The 23968-nt window shown below is 35.6% G+C and overlaps 1 protein-coding gene across 2 annotated transcripts in view; it reads right to left on the bottom strand.

Moving 5' to 3' along the window:
* CACHD1 (cache domain containing 1) overlaps nucleotides 1-23968 on the bottom strand; it is a 129810-nt gene that overhangs the window by 54026 nt on the left and 51816 nt on the right. For both annotated transcript variants that reach the window (XM_060689950.2, XM_060689951.2), the window contains exons 3-4: nucleotides 14966-15114; nucleotides 8216-8322 (exon numbers count right to left, since the gene is read on the bottom strand). In XM_060689950.2, the coding sequence (XP_060545933.1) occupies nucleotides 8216-8322; nucleotides 14966-15114 (256 nt within the window). The remainder of the gene's footprint in view (nucleotides 1-8215; nucleotides 8323-14965; nucleotides 15115-23968) is intronic.

The following is a 23968-nucleotide window of genomic DNA, read 5'->3' as shown; positions in this document are numbered from 1 at the left end:
TTATTGTTATTTATTCATATTTGTTCTCTTTTATTCTTTAAAGTTTAACAATTCATTCTTTATCTTAATATCTTTATATTTGTTTGGGATTGTTCTTCCCTTTCATCTTTTTTATTGTACAGCAATCTTTCTCCTCAAACCTACCACCTCTCTTTTCTTTTCTTCTTACTTTCTCTTCCTCCCCCTCTTCTTCTCCTCCCTACTTCCTCTTCCTTTCTCCTTCTCCTTCTCTCTTCCTCCCTCTCTTACCCTCACTCCTACTCTAATTTCCCTTCCCTTCTTTCATCCCTCTCTATTGCTGTATCCTTTTATGCATATGGACTACTCAGAGGGCTGAAAAAGTTATTTCTGATGGTCCTCGCACTTTTGACCAGTCCTCGAACTTACGACTGTCCTCACATTTTACGTTTTTGCCCTATCTTGTCACCATGGTGAAGAGAAGCAGTTGTGAAATGAGTGACACAGTTGTTAAGAATGCTACAGTGGGCATAAATGATAACCAGTCATAAGTGCGAAGACCGGTCAAAAGTGCGAGGACCTGTCAGAAATCACTTTTTTCAGCCCTCTGGGTAGTCCTTTTGTGCATATGGACTACTCAGAGAGCTGAAAAAGTTATTTTTGATTGGTCCTTGCACTTTTGACCAGTCCTCGAACTTACGACTGTCCTCACATTTTACGTTTTTGCCCTATCTTGTCACCATGCTGAAGAGAAGCAGTTGTGAAATGAGTGACACGGTTGTTAAGAATGCTACAATGGGCATAAATGATAACCAGTCATAAGTGCGAAGACCGGTCAAAAGTGCGAGGACCTGTCAGAAATGACTTTTTTCAGCCCTCTGAGTAGTCTCTATACACATAGCCATGGCCACCCGGTCACATGACCTCCAAGCCATGCCCACAAAATAAGCCACGCCCACAGAACCGGTATTTAAAAAATTGAGAACCCACCCCTGGTTGGGCGTCACCACAACATGAGGAACTGTATTAAAGGATCTCGGCATTAGGAAGGTTGAGAACCACTGCCCTAATGGTTCACTTCTGACTTCTGCAGAAACTTTGAATAGGAATACTCCAGTTGAGATGGTAGGAATACATCCTTACATTTCCACTTGCTCCAACTCATACATCTTACAGATCATACCTATGCTAGTTTACCAAATGATAAAATGGAACTCCTTTGTAAACAACATTAAATGTACATTAAAGAAGAGGTAATCATTCAAATCTATGTCCAAACCATAGCTATATATTTATATTGTATCAAGTTTCTTATTCATTTCTCACTTTTGTCACATTCCCATTTTTAAATGGTTATGTTTCTTCTTTTCCCCAAGTATAACTCTTTCTCCAGGTGTCAAAAATCCAGTAGAAACAGACGACTTCTTTATACTTTCTACTAGAATAATTCCCACAAGGAAAAGATTCAGGTTTCTTTTGCTGAAATGAAAGGGGAATGTAGTTCTAGAAATTGGCTTTCTGACATGCTTTAAGTTTTGCATTCTAGCTTCAAATTAACCTATTAAATATCATTCTTAAACAGAAAGATAAAAATGATGTTAGATATGATGAAGTTTTCTTCCCTTTTCAAGTAAATGCACATCTTGCACACTTGGAACAATGTTATTCTCATCTTACAATTACAGAGTAAGGTACAGAAAAAATGTAGAGTAATTTATCCAAGGAAATAAAGCAGCAGAGCAAGTAATATAAGCTTTAGGGAATTTCATCCTAAATTCAAGTTCAGGTTACTTGCTCATTCTCACTTATTTTTGTAAATTGTGTTTTCTTAATTATTCAAACAGAACCTTTTCAAGGTTTGGTTTTTAATTTATTGAGTGAGGCATGATTTTAGTTGATATTTGAGCCTGGACAAGAAACAGCTGTTGGATACATTTTACCACTTATACACCAGCTTTATTCGTGTTTATTTATTTAATCTTTCTTAGATTGAATGATAATAAAAGAAAAACAAATTAGGTTTACGAACAGAACTCCTGTATGCTCAGTAGGTCTAGGGTTAAAACAAATTATTGATCCCAATAATTTGGAATCAATAAAGTCTGCCAAAAGGGTCTTTAAACGCTGACTTCTAAAAAAAGAAATCCCAGATATTTAAAATACAGTGACTAAAAGAGAAAATCACAAAGACTTGATCTAGATACACACATATGTTTAGACTCTGGCAGGTCTAAAAGTAGTAATTACACCAAAGATTCTCTCACAAGTCAGTATCATGCCTTTTTAGGGACCTCACATCTCAGTATCCATTAAATCCATATGCCTTTTTGCACACGCATTAAAGTATTCGTTGGGCCTTCACCTCCCACCTTCTCAGTGGTCTGCCACCAGTCTTCCCATGATCTTCCTGAACATCCACCAATTTTCTCAGTGCCTTCCCATCAGCCCAAGATTTTCCTGCACACCCACCAATCTTCACAGCACCTTCCCTCCCTCCCACCCACCCTTCAGCCAGCTCAGCCTCAGTAATCTTTCAAGTCCATGAGATCATCATTCTAAAATTGCCAGTTCTTTTGTGCTAATGGTTGTTCTACAACTTTTGTCTCATCCCACTCCACTTTGGAATTACCCAGAAGCCAAACGTTTTCTCAAAAGATGACAATTATGATCTGATAGTGAATGCCAAGAGACTGCAGTTGTCCGAGATGAAGAATACATAACCACTTCTCCGTTATATCACTGCAGCAGAAAGCGTTAGCCACAAAGCTAAACTGATTTTGTAGTTAGTTAAACTTAAGATTGTTTCATTAGAGCATGTACTGTCTGTTTATATACTTCTGCCCATTTCCTATGCTAAGCCTGCTAACAAAGGAAACATAGTTTATTTTATGTTTCTACAGCAGGTTATCGTAACAGTGCTGCTGCTGCAACTTAGTGGAACTTCTTAGTTCAGAGGTGGGGAACTATGGCCCCTTTATGACTTGTGTACTTCAACTCCCAGAATTCCTGAGCCAGCCCCCTCCCCCCCCCTCTGCTTTATGTCATCAGAGAACAGACAGGTTGAGAGAATTAATGACCTGCTCCTTACTGCTTTGCACTATCACTAGTATAATCACTGGAAAGCATACAACAACCCCACAGCCCAACTTAATCAGATGAGAAGCCATTCTGGACTTTCCTGATTTATAAAACAGTGCTCTCCAAGAAATATGCCTGCTAGAGGAATTGCTTTGCCAAACCCTGACTAAAACTTTATCTTGGTGACAGAGCTGCCTGAACTATTTCATTGCTAAACTCAATAACCCCCTGGTTAAAAATCTAGTCATTCACTAGATCAACACAAAATTTGCAGTGCAGCAGATTATTTTTAAGAATAAAATGGAGAAAGGGAGGGGTTTGTAAAAACACACACACACCCAAAACTTCCTTTCAATGACTTCTGAAAGATGAAAGAGTTTCCCATTTATAACAAAGGCAGGAAGTCTTGTCCTCAGTTTGAATTGGATTTGGTGCAGTGTTGTGCAACCAAATATATATGCCTACAAGGTCTAACTATGACGTTGCCCAAGTATTACATGAACTGATCCTTGGTAACCTACTATCTCGACATGAAGGAACCCATGTAATATATTATACCAAAACATCAGATGTTTAATTGTGAGATTAATACAAAATACAAAAAGTTAAGCAATATATTTCTCATAATAATTTAACTGGCTTTGGTTTTGCAAGACCAGTGATCCTTCTTGGCATAAGTAGAAATACTCGGGATGAAACATGTAAATTTAAATATACATGAAGGTAAAGCCTAAATTACTACAATCCTATAAATTAGGCATTCTCAGCAAGAATTTGCACACCAGTTTTTTGGGCTTGTTCTTGCTATAAGATTAAAGCTTCAGCAATGGAAGATCAGATGTGAAAACTGAGTCACAATCTTATAAAACAAGGGCAACGTTGAGGCATATTTCAAAGCTGGAAAGAATTTATGGCAGTGTAAAATATAAAAGCTAATGGTATAGGGCAGCCAATAATGATCCAGTCTCTCACTTTTGCAATAGATTTGGACAGAGAACATTAGGCAACAGATCACCAAAGGAATAAATCTTTCACCTCAATGATTTTTATATTTTTGATGGATTCATATTTATTAGAATATGAAATCCACTTCTATTGCAAAGCTGCTAATTACAAGATAACAGCATTGTTAAATATGCTCTTTGGCAGGCAGATTCAAATTTAAATCTGGTTGTTAAATCACTGTTTGACCCTATCTGCATTTGTAAAAACTATTTGCTTTTGAATTTGCTTTTCCTGTTTCTGCTACCAGTATGGATTTTTTCTCCTAAAGGAACTATCTCCTTTTGATTGTTTCTAGAACACTGATCTAGAAATATCTAGTACAGGAATTGCATTTTTCCAGCCTATGTCACCGAACACGAGCAACATTCAAGAGCAACTTATCAAAGTAACCTTGTGCAATAAATAAACTATGCTCTGTTTTTCGTTCAGTACAGTTCAGTTAGCCCTGAAGATGAATTTTTAACTGTTTCAATATGTTTTGGGTCTTGGAAGTATTATCCTTATGTTCTGAATGTTATTATTTTCATAAAACTGTCATGCATTGTTCACCTTTGGTTCTCTCTTGACACCATGAATGAAATTTATAGCAAGCAAGAACTGCTATCATTTTTTGCACGGTTTTGTCAATCTTTATTATAAGTTCAGAGGGAGTCCTGGTTATAGACTTGTTCCTTCATGGGAAGTGTCATCAAAGATTTAAACCCAAAACATGCTAGACAAACATCAATTTCATCTCACTTAGCTTAACTTCAACCAGTTTTAAACCATCTAAATCCCAACAGCCCCAAGCTCATCCTCAGAGTTTCCAGACTGAACAAGAGTTGTATTTTTGTCCTTTGTTTTTCTTAATTCATATTTTTTTCCATCTTTTTGTTTAGTTTAGTTTTGTTTCTGTTTGTTTTTCTTTTGGATTTTAAAGAGTTGTGTGGTCTAGTTTGTTTTGAACCTGAAGACTCTAGAATATGGTTGTCCAGACTTTTGGCTTCCCTGGGCTGCACTGAATGAAAATGATTTGTCTTGGGCAGCATATAAATATAGAATATAGTTAATATGTATAAATAACAAACCTTTAAAAAATATTTTTATTATCTTGTGGAGCCACATTAGTAGCTGTCCAGGGTTAGCCACAGGTTGGACACACCTGCTCTAGACGCTGTTGGATTTGGTTCCTGACCAATATCTCCATTTCCTATAGATGGAGATATACTGTATGTAATCTAGAAATTCAAATTGGTAAGCACTGTTTTTCACCAGTGAATATATAATTCAGTAGATATATATTGTACATGCCCAAAACGACTAATATTTATACATAATTAAGTAAGGAGAAACAAAATAAACAAAACAATTATGAGGAACTCCTAATATTAGACATAAAACACAGTAAATCCATAAATCATTTCCAGAGGATTTTGTAAACTCTTTAATTTGTCATTGCAATTCAGATACAGGTAAATCCAATGGCATAATTTTTGGCTTCCAACATTTTGAAGGTTTTTTTTCTGTAAAATAATCTGACTACAAGATACTCATTAGATATTATCTACATGCAAAATATATATTACTATGCTATATTGTTATACAATATCCAACACTAGAAACAGAAAATCTGCTTTGCTTAACATCTAGCTAATTAATTATTACAAGGCTCTCATATCATCGAGATTAAAAAAAAATATCTGAAAATCTCAGCAGAGCTTTATCAGACATCACAGTTAGAGATTCTTGAAGTAAAATGCAGCTTGACAAACAGAATTACAACTTGCAAACATAGTTAGCTTGCAACACCTTTGTCTGTCTCTGCGGTATATGGAACCCTAACCCTAACCCCAAACTGGTTTTGTTGTAGATATTGGAAGATATTAAAGTGCAAGATTGCATTTTAAAGATTAAAGAAGGTGGAATGAAGAAAAATAGAGTCCTAAATTATATCTTTTAGGGTTTTCATAAAGAAAGAAAGTGAGGCATCTCTGTGGGGAATTCTTGCAGTTTGAGGAGATGGGAGCTAAAGGTGCACCTGAAGGAAGAAAGCATTTTTTTTTTCAGCTGAAATAGTCCCTGCTTATCTCACAAAAGATTGTACAATGTGGTCATAGAAAAATAAGCACAGCTTTATAGCAAGATTGGTAGTTTTTCTCAAGGGGAGGCAAATGAACTAAACTAGCTGAAGGAAAGAGGGGGAAAGGCTCAGAATTTTCCAAAGATAAGGAAGAAAGAAAGCAATTAACTTTCTAAGACTGTTTAACTTTCAGAGGCAATCTATCCTTTGAAAAGTGACCACATTATTCAAGAAGTAGACAATGGTTTCCCTACTGATTTCATGTATTAATCTTTTATCTTAATGGAGGAGGGGGCGATTACTTTCTTGCCTTCTCAAAGGCAAAACATACAGAAAAGAATGAATTCCAAACATGGAACAACAAAAAGATGAGTTCTTACATCTTTTCTCCCTGATCACTAAAAACAGGTTCATGGGAGCATAATGCTTCCTTTGAAGCTTCATTGAAACAAACTAAGGTATAACTCCCAAAACCAGGAATGTAATAAAGTTGAAGCCCTGGCAAATGTTTTACATCATGGAACTTCTACAATGAGATATTATAGGCTTTGGAAGCAGGTATTGGGGGCTGGGGACTTAGAGCAAAATGGATGTACTTAACCCTGACTCATTTGGGATTTTTTTTGCATGCAGATGTTGCAAACCTTTTTGAACTTTTCTTATGCAAGTGTTATTTGAGGGATATCCCTGGTGGGTAGGGCTTAATCAGTGGTTAAGCACATCTATTTTGGGAATGTTTCAAAAAGACTCATGTTAACCCAATAAGAACAGAATGCAAAGATGGAAGCAAGAATCTCAGTCTGTCTCTGACTCTCCCTCCCCTTCTCTCCCTTCCCCCCTCCCTCTTATACATTCACATGCAGATGATCAGCAGTGATTTGTAAAGTTTGGTGATGCTAGACAGATTGACAATCTACACCAGGCCACCATAGATGAAAGCAGAAATGGAAATATTAATATTGAATCATGAAAAAACAATGGAACTGACAGAGAGGTATATACCAGCAAACCATTTTCAATAATCAACTCCACCCCTTCTCATGTTCAGTCAGTCATTACTGTTGATATAACCACTTCTGAAGCTAGTAAAAGGTAACAAAGCACTTTAAAGCCAGGCCACGACTTTACTGCAGTTTGATGTTTCCATATCAAAGAGTCTGCTGTAGGGTACCTTAATTTCCCTTCATTGAAGAAAGAAGTAAGGATAGTCCAGGAAGCAGAAAAGGAAAGAGAGCAAGATTGAAACACCATTTGATTTGCCAATGGGCCCATTTTCACAAGAATGTCTTTTTTAAAAAAAAAATCCTAAATAAGGAATAAGCATCCCTATCATTCGCAGTAAAAGGAGGAATGTAAAAAATTGGATTCCCTCAAACCTAACATATCTTAGCTTCAGCTTTGATCTGAGCAGCTCTTATCCTGCTTCTGCTTCATTTTCACTTATGAAAAAAGAAAAAGAAAATTTTTAAATGAAAAGAAGTTGCAACACAGTACAACTATCATCTAGAGTATTAGATGAAAAAGAGTGCCCCCTCTTCACAATACATTAAACCCATTATTTACATTTGAAAGCAATGCCAAAAAGTAAAAACTACATTAACCAAAGGTTGAATCCCTTGTGAAAGTCTTACAGCCTTAGACAGGAAGACTACCCTTCCTCTTTTAAAAAGTAGCAAATAAATGGATCTGTTCTCATGACAGAAACCCCATGGTGCATCAAAAAAGTAAAAAAAAAAAAATTGAAGGCATCTTCAAACATCAAAATTAAAGGTGGTGACTGCAGAAGAACTGCACATTAGATAGAATTTTCTGAGATCATAAGCATTTTGGACTCTTGCTATTGGGAAATGACATAACTGACAGCAGAGCAGTCAGAGAAGATGGAACAGGGGGAAAAAAGAATTTGCTATAATCATCAACAGTTCTTACATAGAACGTTGAAATAAATCTATAACTAAAACCATTATTGTAGGAAATCTACTTTCTATCATTATATCTTAAGTGAAAAATAATGTAGCAGGTTCAGAGGGAGGTAAAACTGGGTTGCTATGGTACTTGGTCTGAAGGTTTGGCAGTAAAATACAGCAATTTCTGCAAAACAGATGCTTTACATACCGGAATTTAAATCACGCCCAGGATTGAATGCTCTGCTATTCACGGTGGTGGACAATCTATCACAGCTAATGGTTCTAGACACGTTAGTGTTAAAATTGCCATCAAACCTGAAATGAGCCCAAGAGAAAAATAAATTAGACAAATAAGCATGTATACTTGTTTCAATTTTTTATAGGGACAGACGGGTTTTTTTTCCATCACTGCCAACAGCCTTAAATGTCGAGAAGACTGGTCAACTTGATTTACAAACACAGAGGCATCTTGGAAACAGACATCAAATAAATGTTAGCCACATTTGAAAGAAGAAAAGCTTTTGAGTTGTAGCAAAATCTACAATTCATCATTTTCATTTAAGTGGTATAATTGTTCTGCAGAAAAAATGGGGATATTCCAGCTGTATGGGCTTCTTCACTTTGACCCAAATTTTCTTCTTCAGAGGAAGTTTTTTTTTTTTTTTAAACTGGCAGAGATGTGTAGTAAGTTACAACCAAAGCAGCAAATCCAGATTTAGGTCATAGTATGAGCGGTACAAGACTTTTAACCCTTTGGCATTTACAAAGATTTCTAGACTCCTTATCTACAAGTCTCTGTTGGGAAATGTCTTTCAAGTGAAAGTTGCAGCTATAGGAGAACAAGCAAATTGGAAAAATAAGGGTGGCTTTATTATTTCATCCCTGATACAAAAAGAGCCAGCATCCATGCTTTGCCCCTAATCCAGATCAAACCTAAAATCCTATTTGGAGTGAAACATTCCCCCCCCCCAAGTAAATAGCAGGTTACATATTTTGGTAGATATGGATGGGAGAGCGTGGTAGTGGCTTTTATATGGTGTTATGACAAAAACACATATCAAAATGGATGTGCAGAAATAGTATGCATGAATGTTTGAAACAGCAAGAAAGACATATAGTATATGAGAAATGGAGAAAGCATGTGCTGTCAACAGAGTAAAACATGAAAGTTCAATAAATTAATGAGATTTTAGACCACTAAATTAGAGTTTGACATTGCCTGAGTTCTCTGCTAAAAGCCAGAAAATATGAAGTATCCCACTGCTTAATTTCTTCCCAAATCAATATTAGTAGCAGGATGGTAAGATGGTAGAATAAGACTGTAGTTTTGGACATGTCATACAATCCAATCTTCAATAATTTGGTAATGAGATTTTGTTCTGCACATTGAAAGATTAATTTTCCATTATTTATCTATGATGATATATTCCAGAATCAAAGGATGAAATTATGGAAGGATAATTTAGATAGGCTTTTATCGAGTTTTCAGAACAAAAAATGTTGGCCACAAAATCAGAATTTCTCTGATTTGAACTATATTCATTATTGGATCAGATAAAAAATCAGAAATATTCCCAACCTTTCATACATTTATTCATCTTCCAAATGATATTGCAAAGAAGAAAGGAAATGCTACGATGGGCAGCATATAAATTTAATAAATAAATAAATAAATTTTCTTTGACAATATCGCTTAACAGATAATAAACCCTGAATGATCTATTTGCACATTCCAAATAATGTATTTTGTTATATTCATGTAAGAACTGACTGAATAAAATGAGCCGTGCATTTCTCAGCCTACTCAAGAGTTCAATCAAATTTATCTTGTCGGGATTAAATGTTCCCTTAACAGTTAGCATGAAGTGCTACAGATTCCTATAAGAACTTTTTTTTATCCCCAAAACTGTCCTCACTAAAAGGAAATCAAGAGTAGCTGCTACATCATATTGTTATTTCCAACACCTTTACTAAACTCTAAACCAGCTATCATAGTTAATAACTCTGACTAAACCCTGAATGAATAATTAAGTATATCTTTTGTCCTGAAAGGTGTTTTATTTATAAACTCTAAAACATGTTTATATAATAATTATATGTTTATTGCATCAACATGAAATCAATTCTCAATCTACAGCATTTAAATGTAGAATTTATACAGACAGAGGAGTTATTCTCAGTTAATTCATAAAATATAGATTTATCATAGAAAGTTATTAATAAAAATTTAAAATGTACCTTTTTACAACAATGAGAGAGGTGGTTTTGGGGGTAAATAGTTTGTGCAATTTGAAATGATGCTTAATGTTGGCTCCAAGAGAAATAACATCCAGCTCCACCCCAAATTGTCTTCTCTCCTACTTTTCTTTCTCTATACTACAGTATATGAAAACTCTTCCTTCTGGATTCACTTTAATGAACAACTGGTCGAAACTGCATCCCGAGGGGGGAAAACAGAACTGTGACTCCCCCTTTGATCTCTTCCCCATGGAGAAATTCGCTCCCTGCCTAGCTTGCAAGATGTTCATTTGATTGACGTTTGCTCTGATGTGCAAAGCGCTTTGAACTTCAGACATTTAATTCCCATCAGGCAGCAGTCATTTTTATTCTCCTTCAACAAGATTTACAAGCAGAAGATCAGCAAATGGGGAAGATAAAATAAATTTGCAGAAGCTTTGAATCTTACATCAAAATAGTGTAAGCGCCAACTGGATTTTATTCACTATTCACAAATAAATCAACTTGTATGTAGTTTCAGTTTTATAAAATGAAGAAAGCGAAATGGGCATATAAAATGCTAGTCATCAGCTGGATGTGGTTACTATATTAAGATCCCCTGTTATTTTGCCATATTTTCTGTCAATTTCTTATGAATACGCTTCATTCTCGTGTTCCCCAATACCAGCTGCAGAACAAGGTCATTCAGAAACCACAGTTTTCTTTAGAGTGCTGAAATTAATATGTTTTATTAATGGCCAGCCCTGTTCTTGTAATCAATATTTTATTTGCATACTGCAGAACTAAAATATATAAAGCAAACAGCATTTTTGAAAAGTTCCAACTGAGTCTTAATCTAAGCTAATAATAGAGGCCTGCTTTGAAGCACATAAGTACAGTTAACCAAGATTCCTCCGACTAATTCGTGGTCTATCCAAACACTGGATAAAAGAAATACAGTTCTGTGGCATTATCCTGATACTGAATTCAGCATGAGAACATCTGATACTAGGAATTTTGTTTTATTATCAAATTCATTTAGTAATTAGGAAGTGCTGAAAGAGAGTAAAGCTAACACTGCAGTGGCATAATTGTATTCTTTGCTAAATATTGCCAATCACGTCCTTCCCTAAATTTTACATACTTCAATAAATACCACCAAACATATTCAGTAGTTACCATTTACTATAATTTAATTTGTATCTAACAATATATATGTATACCCTCCTTTACAAGATCACCAGACTTTCCTAATCTTTGTAAGTATCTTTGCATACTGTTAGGATTATCCTGTACTAAAACCAAACCATTTTAGCATTCCTGACAATGTAACTGCACAAACAACTTGAAACATCAGTATACGAATTTCCTTATCTCTCCATTTCACAGCCCAGAAGAGGACAGGTAAACAAAAGAAAAAGCTGCGATAAAGCTAAAGCTGCAATAGCAAATATTTAAGCAGCTATTTTATAAGAGTGAGCCAGGTCACTTTCTAAAGGAATTATCGTAAATGATCTTCAAAAATAGATCTATAGGTTTACCTATGTAAATATTACATGTAAATGTATCTAAGGCAGAGTGGCCAAGTAATAAGAGGTAAATATTTCTCCAGTGCAATTTTTTCATCAAGTGAGATAAATAAAAGCAATCCTTAAGATGACTCTTAAAAAAAAAAAAAAAAACCACTAACATTAATTAAAATACAGAAAACAAAATTTAGGCACATGGAAGTTGAATGTATGAGTTACTAAGGATTTAATATGCTACCAATTTTTAAAGTTCTCAATAATTATCTTAAGATATTTAACAGTTATCTAAACATGATAGTGACTAAAAGTGTTGTGAAAAAAATCTATCATTTCTAGTGCTGCCTTAGGCCTGGAAGTCAGTTCTGGAATTCTGGGAGTTGAAGTTCAAAGGCCACAAAGGGGCCCTAGTTACCTACCCCTGATGTAAGAATAGCAATTGTAAAACATTTCTGAAAATGTTGTCAAGGAACGTGCATGAATGTAGCCATGCAGTTGCCGGGAGTCAACATTGGGTTTGATAATAAAAAAACAGTGCCTCCTAAATGTACTGAGCAATCAAAATAAAATATCTATAAACAGTGGTGGGTTGTTCCTGGTTTGGACCTGGTAGTAGTAGTACCAGTAGTAAAACCAGCGGGAGTCTCAGCCCACTGACCCAGACAGATCTGTGATCTGTCCACGCGCAGAAGCTTCTGTGCATGTGCAGAAGAGTGCAAATGAGCGAAACAAGCATGCACGTGGGGTATGATGCGAACTGGTAGTAAAGGTAAGTAGAACCCACCCCTGTCTATAAAGCATTCAGCAGAGTTTTATCAATTTTCCTAGGAAGAAAAAAAAACAGCCTCCACAGGATTATCCCATATTAGCTGGGGCTAGAAAGAAAGAAAAAACCTTGTTATCTCAGCTACCTCTTCCAACTCTAAGGAGCAAAAGAGAACTTGGAATGGCGTTCTTTCTAAACGATGAAGTACACAATTGATCTCATAAATTTGTACCTCATGTCTTTCTATTTTGCAATATGTTTTCAGATCTGTGAATTGTTACAGGTTGTTGCCCACAACTACATGAAATGAGCAACTGCAGTATGGTACAAATACCTCTACTCCATCCTTTAGAACGAAGTTATGTATTCCCTGCACACAATTCAAATGTATTTTACTGATGTGCAAAATTCTAATGTATTTACTGATTTCTGTAGAGCTACTTCAAAGTCTTCAATGACTGCATCTAGACACGCCCCTGAATAATAGTTCCTTTAAGATTAGGCTCTGCAATTTTTGGCATGGCTTAAAATAAATTGAGACAGGTGAAGTTTTGATCTTCTAAACTGCCATTATAAGCCAATTTAAGTTTATTAAAATATACAAATAATATAATTATTTGTAGTAATTTTGCATTTATAGCAGTTTATCATTATAATTCTGGAAGTCTTAATCCAGTAAAACAGAAGCATGTTTTATAAGGCTGCATAAAAGCTGTTTGTTTATAGGAAATTCACTTGCGGACTTTGGCAGATATCCACTCAGACACTGGCAATTAATGCAATACATAACTGCAATAAGAGGTGTATAATTTCTCCTAATGCCTATTAATAATATTTAAACATGTGGAAGCCACTTTTGGCACTAAATAATGTGCTTAAGCAAGGCAGGGCAAAACCTTTAATGTAAACTATGAATCTAGTGAGTTTGTTCATATAAATTAAAGTAGTGGTGCTTATGTCTAGCCCTCAAAGTTTCAGATGTTGTAGTACCCCTATAGTTGCATGGTCACAATTTGGGCATTTGGCAACCAGCTTGCACTTACAACAGTTGCAGTATTGCACAGTACCATGATTGCTATATGTGAGCTTCTCTGCCAGCTACCCATAAGCAAAGCCATTCCCATAAGTTGCTCATGCCACTTTTTCTCCCAGAAAAAGCATATTGGAAAAAGGATCTTATACTTCTTGGCAAATCCCTACCTGCCTGCATTCTGTACCATCTGCCCACAGCCTCTGGCAACCTGCCCACACTCCATAGCACCTGCCCACACATCTTGCTTAGGATTCCTGCTTCTTGTTTAAGAATCACACAATCCTGATTGCCAGGATTGCTGTTGCTAAACAATGGAGTCATGTGACACAACCCTTTATGACTGCATTCCTTGGGGACAGAAATTCTGTCCCAATTGTCACTGTGACCAGAGGCCTACCTGCATTACGGTTTATAGATTTTTTTGTGGACTGATAAGTCTTCATCAGTTAACTTATTAACTTTTATAACGGGTTTTTTCCACATTCAGGTTAGCATTATTTTAAAATAACCAGCAATAACCATTATTCCTCAAACAATTGTTTGTTATATGTTAGGGGTTATGACTGACTGATTGATTGACTGGCAGATAGAAAGATAGATATGTCTATTCCCTGAGAGGTAGTGTAGTATAGTAATTAAGGTGCTAGACTGTGATTGGGGAAACCCAGATTATAATTCTCTTTTAGATATAGAAGCCATATTAGTGACTTTAGGCAAGTCATTTTTTTCAGGCCTAAACTGAGAAGTTAAAAAAAAAAAAATCTACCATCCTGCATTAGATCAGCATACATTATGGTCCATAACGTTCAATGAACAGGCTTTTATCCTGCAGTGGATTGAGTTCAGCTGATAATAGTAATATATTCCTTTTATTTATATCCCGTGATCAAATACTTTCCTTGCTATCATAATATATTTGCACAAGTCCTTGACACAATATTTTAATTGTGCTACTTATACAATACTTCATGTATTTGCAAGTAAAACTCAAATTCCATCACTGGAATTTCTTCTTTTTTCCTATGACTAATGAAGCCTATTGGGTAGGTACAAAAAAAGGAGGAAGTGCACATGAAAAATATCTGATTTCATCCAGATGCTCCATATAAAATATATAATTTATTCCATACCATATAAATTGTATAGATTTCTTTCAGCAACTCATTTCAGAGAGATTTCATGGAAGACCGTAACCATAACCCTATACCATTTTTCCTTGTTCATGGTTTCCATGCTATCAACATTCAATGTGGAACCAATTCTGAAATTTCTCCTCAAAGCCTTTATACTTTAAACATGTCCGTCTTTGTTCTTTCTTAATATAGATCTTCTTGATCTAATATCAGATCCAATGACCACCAAACAAACAAGCCAAAGGCTTTTTCCATCTCCAATAGAAAATATTTGAATACTTACTCCATCATAGATGGTGGAATGGTGCAACAGTCCTGAATTGCTGTGAGAGGAGATGTCAAATGAGCAGTGTATGAAGCTTCCACTACATGCTTGTTTCGATTTACCACATCCAAGTAACGGTTAAACTTTTCCCGAATTTTTTTGGCTAGCTGGAAAATTTAAAGAGAAGAACAAAATCAAAACTGTGTTTCAATATTTATATTCTATATTCATAATGCAGAATATGCTCAAATTGCAAGAGAAAGCAATTGATTTTGAAATATATTTACATTTATATTTATATTTAATCAATAAAATTAAACAGCTTATAGATAAACCAATAAGTATGGGAACAACTGCAAGGAGATTTACTGAAATCGTTTCACTTTCTGTTTCTGAATGTTTTTAAGATCTCCAGATTTTTCAGTTCAGCCATGTTTTCTGACATAAGAATTTAAACCAATCTCTCATTAAAATCAAATAGATATCACTCATAAATTAATTCTACTGAAATCTAAGTAATAAATTTATAAACTGGAAAAATGTTATATGAATATGCATATGAATGTGGTGCATTCCACATTCGTTGATATGTGATAGAAAAAAAGGACTGGTAATAATCCTACAATATTCAAGTAGCATTAACAATTGAATCAGATCTATTTTTAAAATGGTGGTAGATATATCTGATCTATAACATAGAAACTTGTCATAAAAAGCTGGAATTTTCCATGCTAATTCATAATGTACTCATCCAGATCGTCCAGAAAACAGACTTTTATTGGTTCTTTCCAAAGTCAGGAAATTCTAGCTTCAAAAAGACCTTCAAAGGTCCAGGAAGATAAGAATCTACAGCAAAATGAGAATCTACTGCATGGCTGGGCAATTAATTTTCCCAAGAGAAAATTTATGAGACACTGGGAATAAGAGAAACTAGAGGGTTTATGCCCCACCCCCTATCCCTGCTGCCCTGCTCCTTCTGCTATCCCATACCCGCTCACTGCTGCTGCACCTCTGCTCCACCCTCAGGATATTCCGATGTTGATGCCACGCTGATGCTTCACCCCCTGCCAATATCCTAAACCCCAATACCAATACCATGGGTAGTACTGGGACTGCCCACGGGCCAGATGTAGCTTGCAGGTCATAAAATGCCCAGGTCTGATCTACTGAACCCTCCCCCACATTGGCCTATCACCCAGAAAATGTATAATTCCTTAATTTCTAGACCATTTACATTTTTTGCTTCTAGTTTCTGCTCTGCTAGCCTGCCCAGCGTGGAAATGTTAAATCACTACAGAGCATACTTGTACAAGAACATAGGTTTGCTTTTTAATATAGTTGACTGATGCATTGTGCAAATACACAGTCACTGTCATTTATTTCAAATGCTACTATTGCTTGAATGGATAAGCACAGTTAGCATGGGTGATACAGCTACTACCACTGTACCAGGGGTAAAATGCTCCCGGTTTGAACCGGATCGCCCGATCCAGTAGCGATGGAGGTGGGTGGTTGGGAGAACCGGTATCAAAAATCCCTGCCCCCCCCATTGCCCAGCTGAGCCGTGCAATCATCAGAGGCTTTTTAAAAAAATTTAAAAGCATTTTTTCTACAACCTCTTTGGCTGAAGAGGTTATAGAAAAAATGTTTTTAAAGGGAAAAAAAGCCTCTGCCGATCAGGCAAGTCAGCTGGGATCGTCAGAGGCTTTAAAAGCATTTTTTTTCAGCTGAAGAAGTTGTAGAAAAAATGGTTTTAAAAGAAAAAAAAAAGTTGGCCACGTCCACTCAATCATATTACCCCCCACCAAGCCACGCCCACAGAACCGGTAGTAACAAATTTTACATTCCACCACTGCACTGTCCCACAATGAAAACAGTAGCTCTGCAGTAGCTGTGTCTTTTCTTTCAATAGTTTTCTTTACACATCTTGTTCTGCACAAAAATACATCTGTAAAAAACTTGTTAAAACAAGAATATATTCTGTATGTACACACACACACACACACACACACGTATGTATATGTAGAATTTTCTGCCCAGTTACTAATTGTATTACCCAACTCAGCGTTGAAAAATTATATGGTTTTCCTCAGTCCATTTGAAGTTTTCTTCATAATTCTTATTCTGAATCCTTAAGCTCCCTATAGTTTATGGTCTGAATGAAGAATAATCTTACAATAATTTACAGCTCAAAGCAAAATGTTCAAATGTTCAGCAACTTATTTTAAGTGCATTCTGCCTTCAGAAAAAAAAGGCTAGATTTATTTAATTAGCGCTGGGTAATTAGTTGACACTTTTTAATCCTCCTCATTCTATTTCTCCATATACCTAAATTTTACAAAAGGAAATGATTTAAAAATACAGCTCAATTTGTACATATAAAAATGTAATTTGTTTGTGTATTATATCTGCATTTGATAAATGTCTTCCCTAACTATTAATAACAGGCCATTTCATCATGATTTACCTTCTTGTGTGAATAATTAGACCTATAGTGATAAGTGCAGGGGCCCTGCCTCAATTGTTTCTATCAAATTCTATGATTCAATTAAGGCTCTCCAAGGACACCCTTTTTAACAAAAATGTTCAAATAAAATGACTTGTAGCATTATATTTAATTACCATTATAGAATGATTTATTACTAATACTCCAGAGCTTTATTGCCCAATCTAAGTTATGGATTTCTTTCAACTAGAATGCCACGCATAGTTGAATGTTTCTGTGGGTTGAGAGTTTGTCAACTTCAAAGTTGTCTCTATCATAAGTGGCTTATACATTAGGATTAAAAGATCAACTAGCTGCTCAAAAAAGCAAGACAATCACGAAAAGAATGCATGGCACAGGTTGGGGAGGACAGCAACATAAACCAGCAGCCCCCTAACTTTTGGGCACCATAGACCCCTGGAGAAAGGTTTTTTCATGGACTGGAGGGGGTGTGGTTTTGCATACTGCCTGCATCCCATGGATGGGATTTTGCTTGTTTGCATGCTTCGACTGTTTCTGGCATGGCACGGACCGGTGCCTTTCCACGGACTGGGAGTTGGGGATTCCTGACAAACAACATAAAAACAAAAACAATAACTCTCCACTCTCCTGGTGACAACAAGCAATCAAAGGAACCACTTGATGGGATCCATCCCTCTCTGGGTTCTCCAGGCCCATTTGGCAAAATCATGTCTTTGGAATCTTGTGAAAGAGTGTCCAATCAGGGGCCAGTCTAATCTCTGCGAGGATGATGTTCCAAAGAGAGGGAGCCCCCATGGAGAAGGCCCTTTTTCTGGTTCCCACTTCAATGTTGCTTAACTTCCTTAAGCAACACTCCCTGCCTCCCCACTCTGATGGGTAAGGTGGATGTAATCAGGAAGAGACGGTCATTCAGATGTACTGGTCCCAAGCCATGAAGGGCTTTAAAGGTGACAAATAGCACCCATCAGCAAATAGGTAGCCAATGCAGTTGCTGAAAAAGGGGTGACAAAACCTTGCGGGCTATTGCATAGAATTCTGTACAATTGTACAAAAGCCCAACAGATACAGAGCAATAATGTTCTCAATGGACATAATGTTTCACAGAGCAGGCCCAGCTACCATAAAGTCATATATCCGAGGTCCCATAAAGTGATAGTGCTTTATAGATGGGATCTGGAGCACATTAACTCTTCCAGAGAACAAATAACAGGAGAAAGTGGTTCCCAAAGCAATCAGAACCCATGAATGGCTTTATAGGCAACAACCTTATGTTTGCGACCTTTGACAAGCAAAGTCAGTTCGGAAGCCAGATTCATTTAACAACCATTTTACCAACTTAACAAATGTAGTGATTCACTTAACAACAGTGACAAGAAACAACAGAAATTTTGGGCTCAATTGTGGTCATAAATCAAGGACTATATGCTTATTGATTTTCTTTCCCCCCCAAACTCAAGAGCAATGCAAAGAAACAATTTTTACACATATAAGAGTAATTAAGCTAAGTAATGCAACTATTACTATAATTAATACTACAATGTAAATAATGCAAATGAGCTTTTAAGAGATAATTTAAGACTATTGTAATATATTATAGTAATAATTATAGTTATTTTATCAGAAAAGGCATGCTGAATCAGAAAGTCCTTTCTTTTTTGATTGATTATAAGACTGCTGGTATATTGAATTGAAATGTCTAATAATGAAACAATTTTACTTTACTTTTAAAGGACGTTAATTGTTTATATTATTGGATAATTAATACTTTTTCACTATTTCAATATGCTTGTATTTGAATTCTTGGATGAAAGCTTTCCAAAATTGTCTGCAAGTCAAATTTAAGAAAATAAATAAAATCACCACAGAATACATTTTAATGTGACAGGACTCTTTTCCTTAGTCCAGTCAGATGGAAGAATTTGAAATTTCAACTTTAAAACTGGGGTTTGCATCAGTCCAAACTGTAAAACAGATTTGCTTGAAACAAATCAGGCTAATTCCTTGGGTTGTAAAAGAAAGAAAGAAAGAAAGAAAAACAAAAAACTAAGCTTAAATAATGTACAATATAACTTGTCTATTTAGCTGTAATGCTAAACCAAAAATAAAACTTTGTGAGAATGTTTTTACATAAAAATAAAAGCTTCTCTCCTGCTGGGACAGAAAAGCACAGAGATTTAAAGCTCATGGGGCATTATTCTCATTCATCAGGCTGAAGAGCAGCATCAGGAGCAAACACACAGAGAAAGACCTTAACAAAAGAATTGGAGTGAGTCAACAATCTGCCTAGCCAACAAATTCAACACCCTACATTGCATATCAATCTCCTGTCTGGCCTTATGAAAATACGAAAACATTTTGCACAGAAGTTGCTCAAGATGCCTAGGGAATAATACAAATTTATTCTTTGCAATATAACCACCATAGCGAAATTAGCGGGCAAGGCTGCCTCCCCACCTTCCTTGAGAGACAGGTTCTCAGTTTCAATCAACATTCAAGCTTAGGAAGCAGAGTTGAGTTCAAGGAGATTACCTCCAACATTCTACCTTTTGTCTAGGTAGAAAAAGTGTTGGTCTTTTTAAAATTAAAGAGATAAGCCGGAAAATGAAGCTGAGGAAGAGAGAGGGCCTTCATTCCTTCTTCTCAGCTACTTCAGAAATAATCAACTGGAGTGGATCTGGAGGGGGAAGTCCAGAGATAATTTAAAACAGAGGGATATCTGTTTCTGTCTTTTTCTGAAAGAATAGATGAAAAATATGCAGCTAAAAATGCTGTATACAATTCATTTTTATTTTGACCGTGTGGACTTAAGTCTAATATTTTGTGTTTGATGCTTATATTCTGTGTACCAGCCAGGGGTGAAATCCAGCAGGTTCTGAAGAACCGGTAGCGGAAATTTTGAGTAGTTTGGAGAACCGGGAAATACCACCTCTGGCTGGCCCCTGAGTGGGGTAGGAATAGAGATTTTGCAATATCCTTTCCCCAGGAGTGGGGAGGGAATGGGGATTTTGCAGTATCCTTCCCCTGAAGTGGGAATGGAGAATGGAAATTGATCATTCTCTTGCTCAATAAAACAACAACATATCAAATTTATTTCTATAATTTAGCAATGTCCCACTAAAATGGGGGCAATCTAACATACAACAGAATGGCAGGCACCCCAATGCAACACTGAGCCTATCACCCATCCTTGCTCTACACAATGTGATTCAAAGTGGCTGCTGTGGTCCTAATACTAAGAAATAATATGCAGCCATAACTCAAAAAGTGCTCAATAAATTTGACTGTTCTTTTCCTGAATAAAATTATCAACCCTGTTATTAGAGAAAGATATGGTCAGCCAACAAAGTGTAGCCAGCATTGTCTTGATCAATATGAAACAGAGCTGCATTATCTTTGTATTAAAAGCAAGTAGCTAAAAAGGCATCTGTGCTTAATTTAAACTTAGGGTAAAATGACAACAGATTTGCTTTTCAGTGTTTAAATCAGATTTGATTTGATCAGTATGTAAAACCAAATTCAAGGTTTACCCTGGATGCTTTGATTTGATTTGATTCAAGATAGAACAAGAATCAAATGTTGAGGATTCCAAATGAATAAATAGAAATAACTTCTCCAAAGTCAAAAGTTATAAGCCGTTCAGAGTCACTTTGATAGAGAGATATGTAGTATATAAATTTAATAAATAAAATTAAATCAATAAATAAAAAGGTCAGAATTTATTCTACAGTGATTGTGAAACATGAAGCAGAGCAAGATCAAGACCATGGCCATAGCAGTAAGTGGGGGGTAAGCAGTAAGTGTAATTTTGTTTGATGGGTGAATTTATTATTTCCAATTACAGGCAGTCTCTGAGTTACAAATGTGATATGCCCCTAAATCCGTCTTTAAGTAAAATTTGTAGGCAAGTATGAACAAATAGATATGGTTCTTATTTAGCAACAGCCATATATTTGTCTTAGTATATAGTTTACCTTTACCTTGAAGTAGGTATTAAGGAAGGTTGTAGCAGCTGAAGCCCTCGGTAACAGTACAGTAAACTTTGATGAACCTTTCTCTAATTAGGAACTCAACCTAGTGTAAATGGCAATGTGGTCCCACTTAAAATGGTGGATGGCATTCTGTTTCCTTGAGCCAACAAACTATTGAAGGTGCACAACGTTTTCATAAGTGTTACACAAACTCGTGCATATATTCATTATTACAAATTATTAACTTAAAATTTTAATATAATAGGCTTTATGGCAACATGTTCAAAAGTATTAGTTGTCCATAAATCAGATGTTCTTAATGACTGCCATACATTTGTACAGCGACTGCCTGTACAAATGTATGGCTAGCTAATGATAGCAAACCCTCAGTTTTCAATGTAAATGTGAAAAGTATTTTAACTAAACAAGATATTATTTAAATGGACATACTATTCTTTATTTTGAAAGATGAGGTTGGTCTTCCTAAATAAGTTTTTCCACTTTCTAAGATCATTTAAAGTGAATACTCTGTAATTGCTATTTTAAAAAGTTGCCAGTAAAATATTTTCTCCCTCTTTGAGGAGAGAAAATATTGATTTTTTTGTGTGTGTGCCCTATGTAGCAAAAATTGATTTCAGAGGTTTTCCGCTATTATGTGAGACCCATCTATGCTTCAGGCATTTTCTGTTTGAGGTTTTTTTTTTTAACATTCCATATTTCTTAAAATTCCATATTATTCTCATAGTATGAATTAATAAAGAAGTAGTAAAGCCTTATGGAGATATTGTACCTAATGGCAGATAACCCCAACCTGCTGGACAACAAATCACAGGTTTTACCTCAAATATTTTCCTTGGTGAAAGGAAATGTAATTATCATTTTTGCACAAGCCAACAGGTGTATTTCTTCACTGTTTTTGTTTTCAGAAATTATTGTAAAAAAAACTACTAGAAAATTTTTTAGCTGATGAACCAGCAACTTGTGCTTTTAGAGTGATGCATCCAAAGACAAATGACCCACAAGAAGAGGAAAAGCTGATAGAGGATTAGGTTTGCTTATAATACACACTCACATTTGTTTTAATATGATCAATTTGTATACATACATTTGTATACATTACTTTTACTCATAAAGCTCTAGTACTTGTGATTCATTAGCCCTAAAAAGACTTAGTTATTATTAAAACCAAAGTGCTCACTTACTCTTTCAATCTTTTCAATCCTGAGCTTTTAACCATTGTAGCTGTACTCTATGGGGCCTCATCTATCTTCTCTGACACATAAGAATTCATCACAATACTAAGAATGTTTAGACATTTATTTATATCTAGTTAAGAGTTAAGGTATGCATCTAGGGAGGTGGTGTAAGTAATACCTATTGGAGGCTTTACTAGAAAACACTTCCAAATGAGTCTCTTCTTCTAAAATCCCTTGTATAATTTAACCCATATGATTTTAAATAGTGTGCAGACCACCCACAAAATTCTAGTGAAAGGCATTATTCTTCAAAGAAAGCCAATGAAACAGTCTCTGGAAGGATCAAAATGTTTCCAAAGAGCCTAGATTTTATAGCTACTTCAACAATAAGTCCTTTTAGCTCTCAATTTCACACAAAATTCTCACAAATTCACACATATGCACAAATGTGACATGCTCCCAATAAACGGATGGTTACCCTGACTACAATTTTCAGTCCCACCCAGGGCAGTCAGTGTATCTCAAGATGTTTTATAATTAGGTGTGTGACCACTAGATTTACTTATTTTATGGGCTTAGATGTAACCACTCACTGGCAGTCCAAGATGAGAAGGAAATGCATGCAGGTAAATCAGCAAATTGATAAAGCAGGAAACAACCACAAAGCAATGCAGTAAAAGAAACACATGTTCTGCTATAGAAGTATCAGATCAAATTTTTATTACAGTCATATACCAGCATATAGTAAAAATCTATTTAGTAGCTTTACTTGTAAGAATTTATTAGTACACAGTTTCTCAACCTCAGCAATTTTAAGATGTGTAGACTTTTTAAAGCTAAAGAGAAAGGACGAAATTTGCTTAAGAACAACTGCTGCTAGTTAAATTCATTGATACAGTTTGTAGATCATTTCAGATTTTCTGAAAGAGAAAAGAGAGAAAAACCTGTTGCTAATTTTAAATAGTGAACATAATTCAAATTCTTGAAATAATAATGAAGACTTTAAATTAGATTACTGCTTTCATATGTCTACCATAATTATCTATATTGTCTTTTTCTTACTGTTTAGATATTATTTTAAGTTTGTCTTGGCACATTCTTTAATCCTGTTCCCTGGAAACATTTTGCAGTCCCAAATCCATGGTCTTTAACTCTTTTGCCGCTGCTGTGCCAGAAGTCCACTATGGCAATCATTTGTAATTCTCCTCCAGGACCAAGCAAACCAGCAAGAAAATAAAGCCCTTTAACTATCTGCAGATTAGGCAAAGAAGTCAAGATCTTGCAACAGCAAAATGACCAGTAGATGTTTGGTGCAACAAACAGAAAGAAAACATGGTAAATTGTATTTAAAAGACTCCTAGTAGCTTTTAAAATCTGTCATTGAGAGATT

This window comes from Pantherophis guttatus, chromosome 3 (genome assembly GCF_059756535.1).
Source record: "Pantherophis guttatus breed Tessera chromosome 3, ASM5975653v1, whole genome shotgun sequence".
NCBI classification, from domain to species: Eukaryota; Metazoa; Chordata; class Lepidosauria; order Squamata; family Colubridae; genus Pantherophis; species Pantherophis guttatus.
Note: the sequence above shows the minus strand (reverse complement) of the source record. Positions and strands in the feature narration are given on the sequence as shown.